The sequence below is a fragment of the Telopea speciosissima genome, chromosome 9, assembly GCF_018873765.1.
Source record: "Telopea speciosissima isolate NSW1024214 ecotype Mountain lineage chromosome 9, Tspe_v1, whole genome shotgun sequence".
In the NCBI taxonomy this organism is placed as follows: Eukaryota; Viridiplantae; Streptophyta; class Magnoliopsida; order Proteales; family Proteaceae; genus Telopea; species Telopea speciosissima.
The window spans coordinates 63,870,664-63,887,423 of record NC_057924.1 but is presented as its reverse complement, the minus strand read 5'-3'; the positions used below and the strand labels follow the sequence as shown (position 1 = coordinate 63,887,423).

General features: G+C 40.5%; 2 protein-coding genes across 3 annotated transcripts in view; both read right to left on the bottom strand.

Moving 5' to 3' along the window:
• Positions 1 to 1,937: 1,937 nt before the first annotated feature.
• Positions 1,938 to 16,760, bottom strand: part of LOC122639709 — a 30,096-nt gene continuing 15,273 nt past the window's right edge. The window contains exon 3 of the mRNA XM_043832621.1: positions 1,938 to 2,250. Within this exon, the coding sequence (XP_043688556.1) occupies positions 1,991 to 2,227 (237 nt within the window). The 5' untranslated portion in view covers positions 2,228 to 2,250 and the 3' untranslated portion in view covers positions 1,938 to 1,990. The remainder of the gene's footprint in view (positions 2,251 to 16,760) is intronic.
• LOC122639708 (transcription initiation factor TFIID subunit 11-like) overlaps positions 15,764 to 16,760 on the bottom strand; it is a 29,801-nt gene continuing 28,804 nt past the window's right edge. For both annotated transcript variants that reach the window (XM_043832619.1, XM_043832620.1), the window contains exons 4-5: positions 16,229 to 16,328; positions 15,764 to 15,999 (exon numbers count right to left, since the gene is read on the bottom strand). In XM_043832619.1, coding sequence (XP_043688554.1) covers positions 15,872 to 15,999; positions 16,229 to 16,328 — 228 coding nt within the window. In that variant the 3' untranslated portion in view covers positions 15,764 to 15,871. The remainder of the gene's footprint in view (positions 16,000 to 16,228; positions 16,329 to 16,760) is intronic.

Genomic DNA, 16,760 nt, shown 5'->3' with positions numbered 1-16,760 from the left:
TTCATTTCTAAGAAGAGGTGATGAATGTTGGAGTGATCCAGAAGATGAAAATAATTTCCTAAAATGCTGAAACAGGGAATTTTGGTTGATTTTTTTGGCCATCAATTAGAAGCTGGATTGTGGTAGTTATGAGGTGGTTTAGAATATCTGTACCGAACATATGAGCAATAAAATAAAGTTTAAATACATGTACCCCCTAGAATGCACCCAATATTTTTCGTACCCCTTAAGCTGCTCAATATTCTATGTACCACCCCTCAATATTTCACGTACCACCCTTGCTTTACATTTCAAATGTCATTTAAGTCTACATCAGGTATTAAATATTAAAAAATGATCAAAGTATCATTTCTTCTATCTTTTCTAAAGTCTCTTTTCTAAAATCTAAAAAGACTTAATTGCTCTGATCTATTTGCTAAAATTGAAAATGATCAAAATGCCTTCATCTTCCCCAAATCATTATTTTCTTTTAAATACCCACCACCACTCACCATTAACACCATCACCATCCTGAAGCCCCATCTCCAGCACCACCACAATACAATATAATGAACCACTCACCATCTCACACACACTCTGTGTTTTCTGCAACTGAGAGACAGAGAGAGAACGTCGATAAATAGTTCAATGGTGTCACCAGTACTACCATGGAAGACGAAGATCGTCCTCACCATCCTCTCCGCAGTTACAGATACCGTGTGTCACCTTAACGACAACATCAACCGCCGTTTGCTCAAGTTCTTAGAAGTCAAAGCCCTTGCCAACAACAAACCCATAAGAGGTGTCAAAACCTCCGACGTCACCGTCGACGCAAACCGAAATCTCAGGTTTCGCCTCTTCACCCCAACCGAGACCACCAAAGGTGACGTTATTCTTCTCCCCGTCATCATCTTCTTCCACGGCGGAGAATTCTCTCTTCTCACAACCGATTCCAAACTATGACGAAGTCTGTCGTCAATCCGCCATTAAATTCCAAGCCGTCATTGTCTTTGTCAATTACCGTCTCACACCAGAGCACCGATTTCCTTGACAAAACCAATTTCGACAAATTTGGTTTCCCGGCACATGCCGATCTCTCCAAGTACTTCCTCGCCGGCGAATGAATCGACTGGGGTTTCTAAGATGGACCAAGACTAAGAAAGTTAGGTTTATTCTTTCGGATCTCAATCAAACAACTGATTGGTGAGAGAGAGAGTACCTTTGTCGGTGCTTCCCATTGCTGCAATTGAGAGATTGGATCTATTCTAAAAGCTACTGCTTGTGAGCACTCACCGTCGTTGTCATGAAAATAGGGGCAGGGAAGCTCGCTATAAACACCTCTTTTAAAATAAGGGCAAGGGCGCTTACTATATTTGGTCTTGGTGTTCCTTGTTGGAGGAGTTGGAGGTGGGGCTTCACGATGGTGATGGCGTTAATGGTGGGTGGCGGAGGTGGAGGTGGTGGGTATTTAAAAGAAGACGATGATTTGGGGAAGATGAGGGTATTTTGATCTCTTCCAATTTTAGCGAATAGGTGAAGGCGTCTTTTTAGATTTTAGAAAAGATAGAAGAAAGAGTAATTTGATCATTTTTTAGTATTTAATATCTGATGTGAATTTAAATGGCATTTGAGATGTAAAACAAGGGTGATATGTGAAATATTGAGGGGTGATACATGAAATATTGAATTGTTTAAAAGGTACGACGAATATTGGATGCATTATAGAGAGGTACGTGTACTTTACCCTAAAATAAAAAGTGCTATATGTTTTCTTAGACGCTTGGCACAAATGTACTGGGCACAAAGCAAAATTAAGCTTTAACAATCTCTTACTCCAACAGACCACACCAGTGCTTGAACGATCGAGACAATGCAAGTCGATACATAAAGAGTTTTTTTATTTATATTTTATAAATACATACATACTGGTAATAAAAGTGGAAACGGCTCCTAGGGAACCCCACAAGGCTACAACTTAGTTCAAGATTTAGAAGGCAGGCAGGCTATGTGGCTAACTGGTGCCAGTGACACCGAGGTCTTGTTTGTTTTCATCTTTACCAGCATCAAAGACAGGCCCACCTTTGCCGGCAGCGTCTTTGACCTTGTCTTGAAGCTTCTCTACCTGAATTCCTCCGACATCCTCGGTGGATCGGGGATCAGTCCTCGTCTTGTTCTCACCTCCTTCCGCCGATTCGTATGTCGTCGCAGTCAGCGACTCTTTGGGTTGGGAACCTTGCGCTCCGGACATTCTATCCTCTCCTCTTTCCTCCTCCCCACAGACCGCCTCCTTAGGTTCTAAAATCTGAAAATGACGGATTTAGTTAGATTCTGCTCCCTTTGCTTGAGATTTTTAAACCAATTAAGCAGCAGCTGCAAATGTGCAGCCAAATATAAATAGCAGAAACAACTAAGAGAGCGACCCACACATGTCCACGTCCATATCTGATTCAGAAGCTTACCGCACGGCCACGTGTTAGTCCCTACGAGCACACTGGTCAGCCATGCCCTCTTTCCGGATTTGGCTCCTGTCCAGCCGTGGCGGGAGCTGGACCGTCCAGCACCCCCTTAAGATGTTGCCATCTGGACTGGAGAACATCCAACGGCCTTAATCTATACTACTAGGTTGAACCCATTTGGCTCCCCTTTGTCCTCTCTCGCCCGACCATAATGACGAACCCGATCCAATGGACTATAGATTTTGAAACAAACCCTCCCATGCCCCTCTTGCGTCTTCCCCCCTTTCTGGTTTCTCATTTTTTTTGCTCTTGAACTCGCGACGAACCCTAGCAACGACGAACGTCGAACTTCGAAGTCGAACCAGATAATGTGAGTCTGGATCTCCCCTCTTCTTCTCTCCTTCTCTCTCTTACATATTCGTTCTGAAACCCTAATCAGGGGAATTTCATTGTTGGTACAAGGGATTTACTCATCTTATTCAAGGGATTTGAGCACGACAAGGCTAATCTGGTAACCAGGCTAACCTGGAACTTCGTTGTTGTCCTTTCTAATGGGCACTACAGGCTTTTCTCTCTCAGTCTCCACCCTTACAGAGTCTCTTCGTTTATTCTTTGTCAATCAAATCTGTAATTAGTTCATTACTGCCCAAATCTCTAGATACTCTTCTTTTTTAGTATGTGAGGTTCTTTAGCCACTTTTACTTCTATTCGATCCTGAAATTGGCCATCTTTTATTTATTGGGTTCTAGTTCTAGCTCTTGTAATTTTTTTTTTTTCCTTCTGAATATTATCAACTCTTTTTGTTTTTGATGGAATTTTGTTGTTTTAAATCAGTATAAGAAGCTGTTGTTGTTTTTCTTGCTTAAATGAGATTAATACTTCAGAACCAAATTTTGTTCCACCTGTTTATTGTTGAGTTTAATTAGGTGTCTGTGAAACACCCATTTGGGAATTTGCTTGAATTGATGAATCCGGGGTTTCATAAATCTGCTCTTCTCCGTACATTTCCCTTATTTGAATTCGTTTCAATTTGTGGGTAACAATGGGAATGGACAGAACCAGAAGCCTTCGAATTGGAAAACTAGGACCTGTAACAAGTGGGAGACGACTGGGTACTGCCTATTTGGAAGCAAGAAATCTTGGAGTATGGTAGGGGACACCTTATCTTCCCTGCTAAGAAATGGTATGGGAGGTTGGAGATAGTTCAAGATATCATTAGACCCACTTGTCACAGAGAACATTGCTCCCTTCCTCGGTCCCATTTTCCCCCATTAAGCTCATGTAACTTCTGCTTTGCTCGAAGTAGTTAATCTGCTCCCTTAGTGGAACTCTTCCTATCTGTGAGTGTAATTAATTATATAATGACTTGGCCTAATTTTTGCAATATTGCAGCTCTTTTTCTTTTTCCCCCTTTACTAGAATTTATATGGTTTCTATTTATAAGTCAAAATTAAAGTTGAAATAAAATAACATTTCTTTATACATGTTTCTATCCCTCTCATCTTAATTGCATTATTATTTTTTCTTGTGCAAGGACAATGAAATGCAGGTAGGGAATTAGTGGAATGTTAAGTTGGCAGGGGAATCTGAAGTTTATATATTATCTAAATTGGGTATGTTGCTGAATAGGTTTACTTTCCATCTCCCCTTTTTTTTATTTTATTTATTTAGGAATGCATTAGATAGTAAATAGAAAGATAAGAATTTATTAATCATATTGTAACTGCATTCATTAATCATAATTTTGAGTTTCATGATAATTGCTTTTATAATTGAACTAACTCTAGCTTTTAATTCCAGGCTGAAAGCACGTCAAAGAAATGGAATGTCAAAAGAGAGGAAGAAATTAAAGAGAAACCTATCATTAAAGAGCTTTCCAAGAGATTAGGTGCAAGGGCATCCAGCTGTTTCATGCATAATTAATGAGAAACCTATCATCAGTATATCACTTGTTATGGCTGTATTTACAGGTTATCAAAGGGAACATTTGAAAAATATGTCAAGAAATTAAACTTGGTTCTTACCCTTTGTGTGTATGTGTAGATTTGTGTCTGTATTTCTGTATTTTGATGAGCTAATGCATGCTTCCTAATTGATTGACCAATTGGTCCAAGATGAGATGATATAAAAGATAGCTCGGTACGACTAAAATTTGGTTTGTTTAGAGAGAGAGAGAGAGAGAGGGGGGGGGGGGGGGAAGCATTTCCAGAAAACAATAAACATCATTTGTAACTACAGACCTACTTTACAAAGACATCCTAAAATAAAGTATGTAAAAATAAAAGAAACGATGACGTGATTCTACACATACATCAATAAGTGATGAATGACTGAAGCCGAAATCCTCTCAAGAATATATATCAATTTCCTCATTAGATCAATGTCCTAACAAGCAACCGATTCTTATTTTATTGGCCCTCAACCTTGTTCTTATCTACCTTCAGATCCTTCTTCTGCAAGTCAAAATCATCTCCCTCGGTTGAGACACCTCGAGCTACATTGGTAGATTCAGGACCATTTGTAGCCACCGGAGATTTTTCAACTTCTGAATCCTTGCCCGCAGTCTTTCCCCCCTCAGAAACAGATAGTCCAGAACTACTGTCACTCTTAATTGTTTGAAGGGAGTCACCTTCAGCATCCATATTTGGATGTGCTTCCACCATTGCTACATCCGGCACCGCATGCCGCTGCTGGATTGGAACAGCATCACTAATAACACTTCCAGTTCTCTGCCTCTCCCTATAAAGATCCTCCTCAGGCTCATCCTCATGCATGTTGGTGCCAACACTAGTATAAAGCTTCTAATTAATCACTATGTCCTACCTAAGTTATTGGGACTCTCTCTCTCTCTCAAGTATTCGATCACTTTCATATTCATCTTTGGTTCTTCCCTAATTTCTATTATAGATCTACTCTTGCTCCTATTCATCGACTTTCTTTCTCTCTGCTTGATCTAAAGCTTCAATTTCTCCAATTTCTCTCTGTTTTCAATCAGATCTTCATTTCCATCTGCCCTGTTTTATCCTTTTCCCACTTTAATTCCTAACCTGATGTTTTTCTTGCTTAAAAAAGTTCGGGAGAACAAAACCTGTTGGTTATTATTATTATTTTTTTCAGCTCAAATATCCAACCATAAGCTTAGTTGCTCTGGTCCTGATCCAGGTTCAAGTTTACACACACATACACGCCAATGTCCAAATACTTGGTGAAATTTGGTCTCTGGTAGCAAGCCAACAAAGTCACTCATCATTTAGATGATTAGTTGATTACAATTACAAAACTACAACTTTTAAATTGGCTCAAGTTAGCTCGATCCCATAGAAAACATTATGGTGAGAATTGCATAATGACTATATTGCCCTTATACATGCTCAAAGAGAGAAAATGAAATATAGATATAAGATTATGCCACATTGTTAATCTTTCCCACCAAACCAAGGACATCCGTCAGGGCTATAACTAGTTGTTTATGTCCACTCTTTTTAGAAGATCAAGGACATCCATCAGTACTTTAAGTTGTCCACGCACGTATCCTTCAACAAATTCGATGGATTTTGTTTGCTTTGCTTCTGTAGCCAAGTCTGTAGTCTGTGAGATGAACTTCCTGTATCTTCTGTTGAAAAGGTAGAGCCCCCATCCTTTGCCAACGAATTGTGTTCAATTCACTTGAACGACCTAATCATTCAGAGAACAAAGAATAATGGGCTTAAAAGGGAAAACCTTCTGAAGAAAACACTGAGATTTCAAGAGGGAATTCTCCCAATTTTGTTTTTTTTTTTCCTGAAATTCCCAGGTGGCAAAAAGCTTTGATGGGACTCTAGGGTTGATGGTGTTTTGACCTGACCTTAGGTAGGCCATAGGCCATGATCTGCCATATCTTAAATTCAGAGTTGTTTACCCTTTACACAGACAAGAGTTTGCAAATGACCAGATCAGTCCTCTTGTGATGGCAACTTAAACTTGAGTTCATCTGGAGGATAATTGCAGTAATTTAAGATGGAATGAATTTGGGTGGATTCCTACAGAACAATCCAAAGAAGTGTACACAATATCTAGTAACAAATTTAGGCTCATTCAATTCAAAAGGATTGCTCTCTGGAAGCATGAGTGATTTACATCCTGGACCACTGTGTTGGATAGTAACCATAAGAAGCAGAGATGTGGGAATATGGTGAATAATGTTCAGTTTGATTGATTGGTTCTACTTTCTGGAGGAGGATGCACAGTTCTTTACCTCTAATCCTCATATACAATGGTAGATTACAAGTGTTGTGCGGTGTTCAAAGGTTCTTTTGCTTTCCCTGGAACTCTAGATTAAGCTATTTGAAATTTTGAAGTAGAAAGCCTTTACAGAGTTGTTCCTCCAACATTACCTGATGAATGTTGGGATGAAAACTACAGCTGCCAACACCATGAGAGGTGCGTTTAGCGGTCTTGTTGAGTACTTGTGATAGCTCCAAAATATGCACTTGGTTCATGGATTACTCTGGGTTTGGTCGAGTAGAGCACCTAAACGAGGTAATGAAGCTTACCAAAACCATACAGATTAAACCAGATATAATGTCAGGATTGTTTTCCTGAGAGACAAAACTACATTCTCTGGGAAGCAGGAAATTTTGAAATGGGTTTAAAAGGGAAAACCTTCTGGGGGAAATCAACCTTTTCGGTCTCATGATCCCTCAACTCCCTTCTGAAAGAAAGGCCCAAAATAAATGAAGAACTACCAGACAATTTTAATATCCTTGACTCGAACTACCAGAATGGCCTAAAAATCCGATTCCTAAGACATTCTGTAAGGGTGGAGATTCAGAGAGAAAAGCCTGTAGTGCCCATTATAAAGAACAAAAACGAAGTTCCAGGTTAGCCTGGTTACCTGATTAGCCTCGCTGTGCTCAAATCCCTTGAATAAGATGAGTAAATCCCCTGTACCAACAACGAAATTCCCCTGATTAGGGTTTCAGAACGAAAATGAAAGAGAGTGAGAGAGAAAAGGAGAGAGAAGAAGAGGGGAGATCCAAAGTCAGATTACCTGGTTCGACGTTCGCCGTTGCTAGGGTTCGTCGCGAGAGAGCAAAAAAATGGAGAAACCAGAAAGGGGGAAGACGAAAGAGGAGCGTGGGTTTTGAGGTTGGTTTCAAAATCTCTAGTCCATCGGGTCGGGTTTGTCATTATAATCGGGTGAGAGAGGACGAAGGGGAGCCAAATGGGTTAAAGCTAGTAGTATAGATTAAGACCGTTGGATGTTCTCCTGTCCCGGTGGCTACATCTTAGGGGAGTGTTGGACGGTCCAGCTCCCGCCACGACTAGATAGGAGCCAAATCCCCTCTTCCCTCTTCAAGCAACGGACACGTACGTACGTACATAAGTTGGAACTGTCTGAGCTGAGTGCTTTATTGCGGAGGAAATTACTAGACAGATATCTAAGATAAGACTCAGCTCGAGATTCGAGACTCAGAATTTTACTCAAACCATAGCAAATTTGGATTCAAAATAATTCGAAAGGGATTTGTTAATTTAAGAGTTTGATTAGAAAAGAATACTAAAATAAATTCAAATTGGGATTTGATTTCGCAATTCTTTGTGTGCGTGTGTGTTTTTTCTTTCTTATGCAATTTTTTTGGGTTAAGGTATGAAAAATTTGGATAAGAGGTCCTTGCTTGGTCGTGTAGTCCCTGCATCAACACGGGGTCAATGAGAGTGTATACAAATTATGGGTGAAATTTTTTTATTTTAAGAGGAGTTGGACAATAATTTTACAAATTGTAGTGTTCGAGCATAGGAGCTACACAACCAAACCCCTTGCAACCCCACCCCATCTATGCCCTTAGTTCTGCAACCCTCTCGCTCGCTATACCCTCTGTTCCGTAAACGTATCCCAGAGGATGTGAGTAGTGATTCAAATCTCATAAACAATATATTTCCCCAAATGGAAACGAATCATAGCAATAAAAGAAACCCCTTTGTTAACATTACTATCGTTCTCTTTTTCCCATGCTCCCCTGTCTCACCATGCCGAAAGCCCCCAATTCCTTCTCCTGTAATGCGGATGGGTGCTAAAAATTTTGTATTCTGGAATGAATCTGGAGACATATAATACATACATAAAGAAAGGGAGATGGTTTTGAGAGGGATTTTGGTTTACTTTCAAATCAGAGGGAGTTTTATTGGGGATTTATAGAAAATTTTGTTTTATGTTTGAGAACAAACAAAGGAAGGCAGAAACCCAAAGACGGTTTCCATTTTCGGGCTTTTGGTGTTTTGGTGATAGAAACATAACAGATTTAGAGAGATGAGGACAAAATAATCTTGTCCACCGAGGTTTCATTTTTATCAATCTCTCCCTCTCTCTCTCTTACTCCCTTTACGTTGCTTCTTATTTCTTGCCCTTCTTCCTAATTTCTTTTAATCTTAAAGCTTCATTCCCAATCCTATTTCTGGGCGGTACTTGCAGACCTAATCAAAGAGTTTGAATTCCTTGGCGCATCTCCGATTTGGAGAGAAGGAAGCCCCTTTGAAGGCAACTTAAAACCTTAAGAGTCTCCCCTCTCGAATCCTGACTCCCGAATCCTCTTCTAGCACGAGTTCCATACCCAAGTTCAAATCAAATCTGGTGACTTCCGCCAGATACAATTTCAGCTCTTTTATTTATTTTTTGTTTCAGGGATTCCTTGCTTCTCTACTTCAGTTGATTCACTCATAGTCCTCAATCTTGCAAATAACTCCATTGTCGGAGGGATTGCCACTTGCATTTCAGCTCTGTGAGATCTCTCCTTCAATAGCCTGAAATATGACATTTCACTTTGGGTTTTACCCTTAAGAGTATTATAGGAAGTTCACCCTGTGTTAAGGGTAATTTTGTCATTATAAAAGAACTAACAGCAACTTAACTGCATAGACCTAACGGAGTGGACTAAGTTGAAATAAAAACATAAAATAGGAGTAGTTTATGATATTTTTTCAAAGTTTGGCATGTCCGTGATATATTGGATACTTATAGGGGGTGTCTGTGAATTTTCCTATCTTTTATATTTTCTAGAATGTCAATTTGGTAGATATTATTACGTAGTGGATCCAACCCATATCATTCATTCCTATTTGCGTGCTTCTGTGGATGTTCTAATAGCTAGTATCTTGTTCTAATAATTCACCATCTAATAGACACTCAGACTCTTAATATCCAATTTTATTTTCTCGCCAAAATCTCTGCAAATTGCTCTAACTTTTAGCTTAGTCAAAGAGAACTAGACATCTTATAGTCCAAGTTGAGTTTCATATGAAGCTTCTTTTGATTCTTAGTGAAGGGTTCCATGGAAATCCAAAAATTATAAAATACAATTAGTTAGATCCCACTCTCTATCCCCCTCTTCACAGAAAATGGAGAGATAAATTGATGGATTCATCGGATACTAGGTCGGAACTGACGGGACTCGAACCCACAGCTTCTGCTTTGACAGGCCGGTGCTCTAACCGATTGAAGTACAATACCAGGGATCGGGAGTGTTGCTATTAATTCATTTAGGTCTCCAGAGCCTCCAATAGCACAACCAAGACAGTGACAGGTTCTTTGCGCCAAGGACACCAGAATATCGAACCATGAACGAAGAAAGGCATGAGAGAAAAGTATGTTGCCTAGTGATTGTGAGGCCCCAATTCTTGACTAGAAGGGACACGAAAGGCCTTGTGAATTCACCTAGAGGGGGGGGTGAAAAGGTGAAGATAGAAAAATAAAAAATTATGCGGAATTAAAAACAAATTACCATTGTAAAGACAAGCAAAATGTAAACAATAAGTAAAGGAGTGACACGAGATTTTTAGTGGTTCGGCCAACACTTGCCTACGTCCACTCCTCGCACCTTAGAGAGAATTTCACTATAACAAATCTTGAGTAAGAGCAAGAGGACTCGACCTTCTCTTGATTCCGAACAAGAGGACTCAAACAACTTATGCAAAGTAAAAAAACACTACTAAGGGGTTTAGAATTACCTCAAACCTTAGTAAAAAATGTGTTACCTTTCAAACTATGAAGCTTGAATGCTAATGTGTATGAAGGGAGCTAAGTGAGATTGATCTTCCTCGGATTGATTGCTTAAATTCTCACTTGGGAGAGACTTGTTCTTGGAGGCTCTTGATTGTGATTAATTGTAGTGATTAGAGCTTAAAACAAGTGATTATTTATAGGCATAGAGGCTTGGATTGATTAGGAATCTAAGTATGAATCGGATTCCACAATTCATAAATAATCTGGTATGCTGGATTCCAATCCGGTATGCCGGATCACCTAATTTTCATATAGAACAGGGAATTAATGGTCAAATCATAACAGTAATACACTGATTCGGTATGCTGGATGGCTATCCGGTATGCCGGATCAGGACAAAACTAAGCCAAAAAGGATCCGGTATGCTGGATCATAATCCAGCGTACTCCGGAGGGCTACTGTGGCCATTTCCCTGAGACCAACACTGATCCGGTATGCTGGATTTTGATCCAGCATGCTTGTTCATCAAATTTCTGCTGAAATTTGAGTCTTTTATTGGACTTACTTGGGAGATTCCAAAAGAGTTTGGTTTGGGGAGTTCCAAAACTCAATAATCACATGTCTAAAGGGTCAAATAGCCACCTAAGGACAATCTAAAATGATGAATGCGTGAGTGTGTGCATTACATCAATTGTGACTTTAACAAATGAATTTATACCTTAGTACAATTCTTCAAGTCTTGAACTTCACTTCTTTACATGAGTATCTTCAAAGTGAGTTCCTCTAACTTGTCTTGATCTTTGTCTTCAAAACTTGTTCTCCATTCTTCATGATTCTTTGATGTCTTGAAATATTGGACAAGTTCAATTTGCTTTGAGCATCAATCTCTTGAATTGAGTGCTCCCCCTCACTTGATGCTCTGCTCTTATCTATGCATCTTTTAGACAAGAGTTAGTACAACTAACGTATTTGTTATCATCAAAATCATAATGGGTGATGTGTGGAATTTACCCCAACAAGTGACCCAAAATGTCCTGCCCAGATCTTGGTTCGGGCGCGGTGAACGATGCGCGCTGGCTGGTGTGCAATAAGAAATTAAAATTATACGTTCCCTCACAAGACGTCTTTTAGGGGATTGACAAGCGCTTGGTTCTAACAATTGGTATCAGAGTAGGTGGTCGCGAGTTCGAGTCTCCCCGGTGCTATGGGTGCTCTGTTATTGGGCGTGTATTTGGAGGGAGGATTGTTGGGAGTGACCCAAAATGCCCTGCCCAGATCCCGGCTCGAACGGGGTGAACATTGCGCGCTGACTGGTGTGCAATAAATAATTAAAGTTGCACCTTCCCTCACAAGGCGTCTTTTGGGGGATTGGCAAACGCTTGGTTCTAACAGGCCTTGGCCCTTCCATCCTTTGGATAGATAGAGAGGGAGGGCGGAGCAGGGCGGGAGTTTCAAGGCATTAATTAATGGGTGGGGTTTATGACTTTTCCAATTCTTTGTGAGAGGGGACACGACTGGGCATGCTTACATGGCCGTGTATGAAAACTTTCCCCATAAAATAAAAATATTTTATTATAATACAATGACCAAGACATGCTCCCCCTCACTTGATGCTCTGCTCTTATCTATGCATCTTTTAGACAAGAGTTAGTACAACTAACGTATTTGTTATCATCAAAATCATAATGGGTGATGTGTGGAATTTACCCCAACAAGTGACCCAAAATGTCCTGCCCAGATCTTGGTTCGGGCGCGGTGAACGATGCACGCTAGCTGGTGTGCAATAAGAAATTAAAATTACACATTCCCTCATAAGACGTCTTTTAGGGGATTGACAAGCGCTTGGTTCTAACAATTGGTATCAGAGCAGGTGGTCGCGAGTTCGAGTCTCCCCGGTGCTATGGGTGCTCTGTTATTGGGCGTGCATTTGGAGGGAGGATTGTTGGGAGTGACCCAAAATGCCCTGCCCAGATCCCGGCTCGAACGGGGTGAACATTGCACGCTGACTGGTGTGCAATAAAGAATTAAAGTTACACCTTCTCTCACAAGGCGTCTTTTGGGGGATTGGCAAACGCTTGGTTCTAACAGGCCTTGGCCCTTCCATCCTTTGGATAGATAGAGAGGGAGGGCGGAGCAGGGCGGGAGTTTCAAGGCATTAATTAATGGGTGGGGTTTATGACTTTTCCAATTCTTTGTGAGAGGGGACACGACTGGGCATGCTTACATGGCCGTGTATGAAAACTTTTCCCATAAAATAAAAATATTTTATTATAATACAATGACCAAGACATGCTATGTAACCTGTCTTTGTACTAGATGCTCAGCAAGTCTTGACCCAGTTTTCAAAGCTCTGTTATAATTTTGATCTTCGTGCCAGCATTCCAGATGTTCGGCAACTTGAGAATATGCCAAACTTTACCGTCATGTCATTGTTTGAGAGTAATAGTGTGGTTCAGCCTGTGATGAATCAATTGGTGACTACTGGTGGTGCCGTCGTCCGACGATTACTAGGGGAGGTGGGCAACATCAAAGGTCCACCTCTACAGACCTTATACGTACACAATAAACTGTTTTAGCTCCAGATCTTTGTCCCCTCCAGTGCCTGTAATAAGGGGGGAGGCAATGTCCACCCTACCCTTGCCCAAACGCTCTGCGGAGTGGAGTCTACCCCCTTCATTATAGGCACTGGGAAACTAGAGGAGATAACTTTCCTTCAACTCCCTTCACGTCCCAGGTCAACCCACTTCCCTTTCTTCATGGAACCATTACCCACAATTAGAGGCGTAAATGAATAGTCAAAATTTGTTTCCGTATCCGTGTCTGTATCCATTTAGCACTATCCGAATCCATCCGAAAGCTAAACGGATGCGGATACGAATAGGCTATATCTATCCGAAAACCTATATTTACATGTACACGGATAAAATATGCGATCCGTATCCGTGTCCATATCCGTTTAGCACTATCCGAATCCGTCCATGGGCAAAGTAGTAATTTCATATTAAAAATAAAACACTAGCCTTCTTCTCCTTGTAATCTCACCACCACCATGCCTCCACCACCACCGTCACTGGTCCATTGCCACCTCGACCACCATCGCCGTCCCCACCACCATGCCGTCAACACCAACATTTTCGTCACCACCACCATTGCCACCACCACTTCCATCACCACCGCCATTACCACCACCACACCGCCACCACCTCACCACTTCCTCCACCACCACCTCCATCCCCCCCTTTCCATAATCAACCGCCCTGCCTCCACCGCCACCATCACCCTCTCGCAAAGAAATATAAAAAATTTATTCTCAGAAACTGAACTACCGAATGGATTTCTTATTCTTGAAATATTTTAAATTGATATAACCAAAACAATTTCAATTTCTTAACCAAAAATTTACAACCCGTTTGATAACCTTACGAGAAATAGTTTTTGGTGTTTTTCCGTTACGAGAAACAGGAAAACACCCAAGAACCACTTGATAACGAAATGTTTTTTGTGAGTGTTTTTTGAAACATAAATCAAAATTTATGCTCCCTGGAAGACTTTTCATTCTGTGCTGAAAATTAAAAGTTGTGCCCAATAAACTGCTCACGCCTCTAACCTCTCTCTCACCTCTCAACGTCTCTAACCTCTCTCTCACCTCTCACGCCTCTAGCCATTGAAACCTTGTACAACCTACAACTAATCTTGGAGGTAAGATCGACCTCCCACTCTATCGCTTTCTTTCTCTCACTCTATCTCTTCCTCTCTCTCTCTTTCTGTCGCTCACTCTCTATGCACGATTTGGTTCACAGAAACCCTATAAACCACGACTTCTGTGTTCATCCATTGGAGTGAACTGAAAGCCATGGTTATTAGGGTTTTCCACTTGAGAACCTTCGCGGCAAAGTAGGAATGCAAGAAACCTTCATCATTGCTACAACAACAAAATAACTAGTTCGATATGCTTTCGCCATTACTAGAAATGAGAAGACCTCCCTCACTGAAAGCCCAATCGAAGTGAAATTTCAGGGCAGGTATCCAAATAGACTACCCTCTTAGGTACAGAGTATTTATTCACCCAAAAGATCAAGCCAGAAATAAAGCCAAGCCACTGAAATCATACCTGGTGGTAGAATAGAGATCAGATTTGATTTTAGTTTGATATATGACAACAGGGTTGGATTTAGGGTGTAAGAAACAAGGGCTATGGTCGTACAAGAGAATCGATTCAGACCCTAGAGTTTGGGATGGATAGATGAATAATTGAGAAGGATCCGTGTCTCTCTTGTGGAACCAGATCAAACTGGGACTGAACAAAACAAAACAGGGATGCATGGGGAAGTAAAAAATTAAAAAGGAAAGAAATTGAAAGGAGGAAGAGAATCGCACCAAGAGGAGAAGGGAAGAAATACATCTCAGCCAAGTCAGGACTTGCCAAGCAAACACACATAGAAGGTACGATCTATTGATAAAAGATTTAAAGCAGGTTACAATTGCAGACAAGACCCATAACCAAGAGAAGAAGAAGAAGAGGAAAAAGAAAAGAAAGACTGTTTTCCAGAACAAGTTTACCAAGCGGGTCAAAAATGGTTTCTCAGCACAACAAAGATAAAAACCTGTTCTACTGTTTCTCAGCACATAACCAAAATAAAAACAACAGTAAGGTTATCAAGCAGACACCTATTTATTGACTATTTTATGAAATCGATTCAACATTGAAATAGAAATCATACCAAATCTGGCAAGTCATCCCACCGACCCATCCTCAAATCACCTTTTTTGGAATATTATAGACAAGTTGTGACTTTGAAAAAACCCTGCTTTGAATTTGCATCAAATTTCAATCGTGCCAATTCGGATGCCACCTGTTCCAGACAAACGACAATCTTGGGTTTCCAATAGCCAAATAATCTATTACACGGGAAAGTTGGCACCATTAAAGGGAAAAAAATAATTTTTGGTTGGTGAACTCTAGCTTTGACCATGTCATCCTGCATCAATTTCTTTACCAGTCCATGACTCATCACTCACCCCACCACAGCTCCTGTAACCATATGGAATCCAATGAGAAGGAATTGAAGCCCAGGAAAGTGGACAATTACACAAGATATGAAGCCATGGGAAACAAATAATCCAAGTTGAAGCCCATTTGCTCTACCAATATCTTCTGGAGAATTCTACACCCTTCTTTCCAATTTCATCTTCAAGGTAATTCTTGAATGTTAAGTTGAACAAAGTCCTAATCCTAAAACACACTTAATTGAATCATAGTTTTGCTTAAAGAAATAATGTTTTTAGGTAAAAGCTTACATAAAGAATGCATTAGAGTAGCAATGGTTGCCAAGGAGGAAGAAATCAGCTCATTCATCTGCAACATTAAATTGCAAGCTATTGGTATCAAATTCTGCTGTCATGAAGAGGCACAGGCCAAAAACCTTGTAATCATGCAGAAAAGTTCAGCTGGACCCATCTACCGGAAGAGCCTTGGAACTGCTCTCTGTGGTACCTTACCTTCAAGCTTCAGTCTTCTATAAGCTTCCCGGATGTGGCAAGGCCTGATAGGGCCAGTCTCCTTTCTCTCTGTCATAACTATCCTCCCTGCAAAATAAAGGGATCAACGGCCAACTTTCTTTAGTAAATATGCAATCACCAAAAGCAATGGGCTTGCAAAGTCCATTATCCAGCAACTGTCATAAACTGTACTTGCCACTGGGTACCATGTCACAACTGGCATTTTCACTTTTGCAGCAATAATAAGACCATTCTGATTTGTAGAGTAAAGCATCTGTTATTCTGAAGCATAACTTTGAAAGTAATGTTTACATGCCTGTTTCCACAAGCTCGCCAACAAACATTTTTGCTATACCCGAAACTACAATCGTCATGGGTACAGAGATTTTCGGACTCCCAGTGATGCTTGATACCAACTGCACTCAAAATCATAATCAGGAGAAGTCAGGGTCTTAAAAAACTTGAGTACATGGTCATACTGGGATTTGAGAAAAAAATTTAGTTTTACAGCTTAACCTGAGAGTGATACAGATGAATCCGATAACATAAGCCAGTCATAATCCAAATCTTCATTAGGGGAGGCAAAAAGAAAAGGTCCTGAATTAACATAGACCCTATCTCCCCAGAATCCTTTCTCTAGCATACCACAGTCAAAGCATGTCAAACTGGGAAAGCTAACCGTGGCTTGGTCCACAAGAGAAAGCACACTGACCCTTTAATCAAAGTGATGCCCTTCAGAATGAGGGTTCCTTAACCCAAATGCAAGTAGATATGTCACAGTTATAAAACTCAAACAAAGGCTCATGTTTTATGTGAAATGCATCCCCAACTAGTTAATAAGAAGGAAG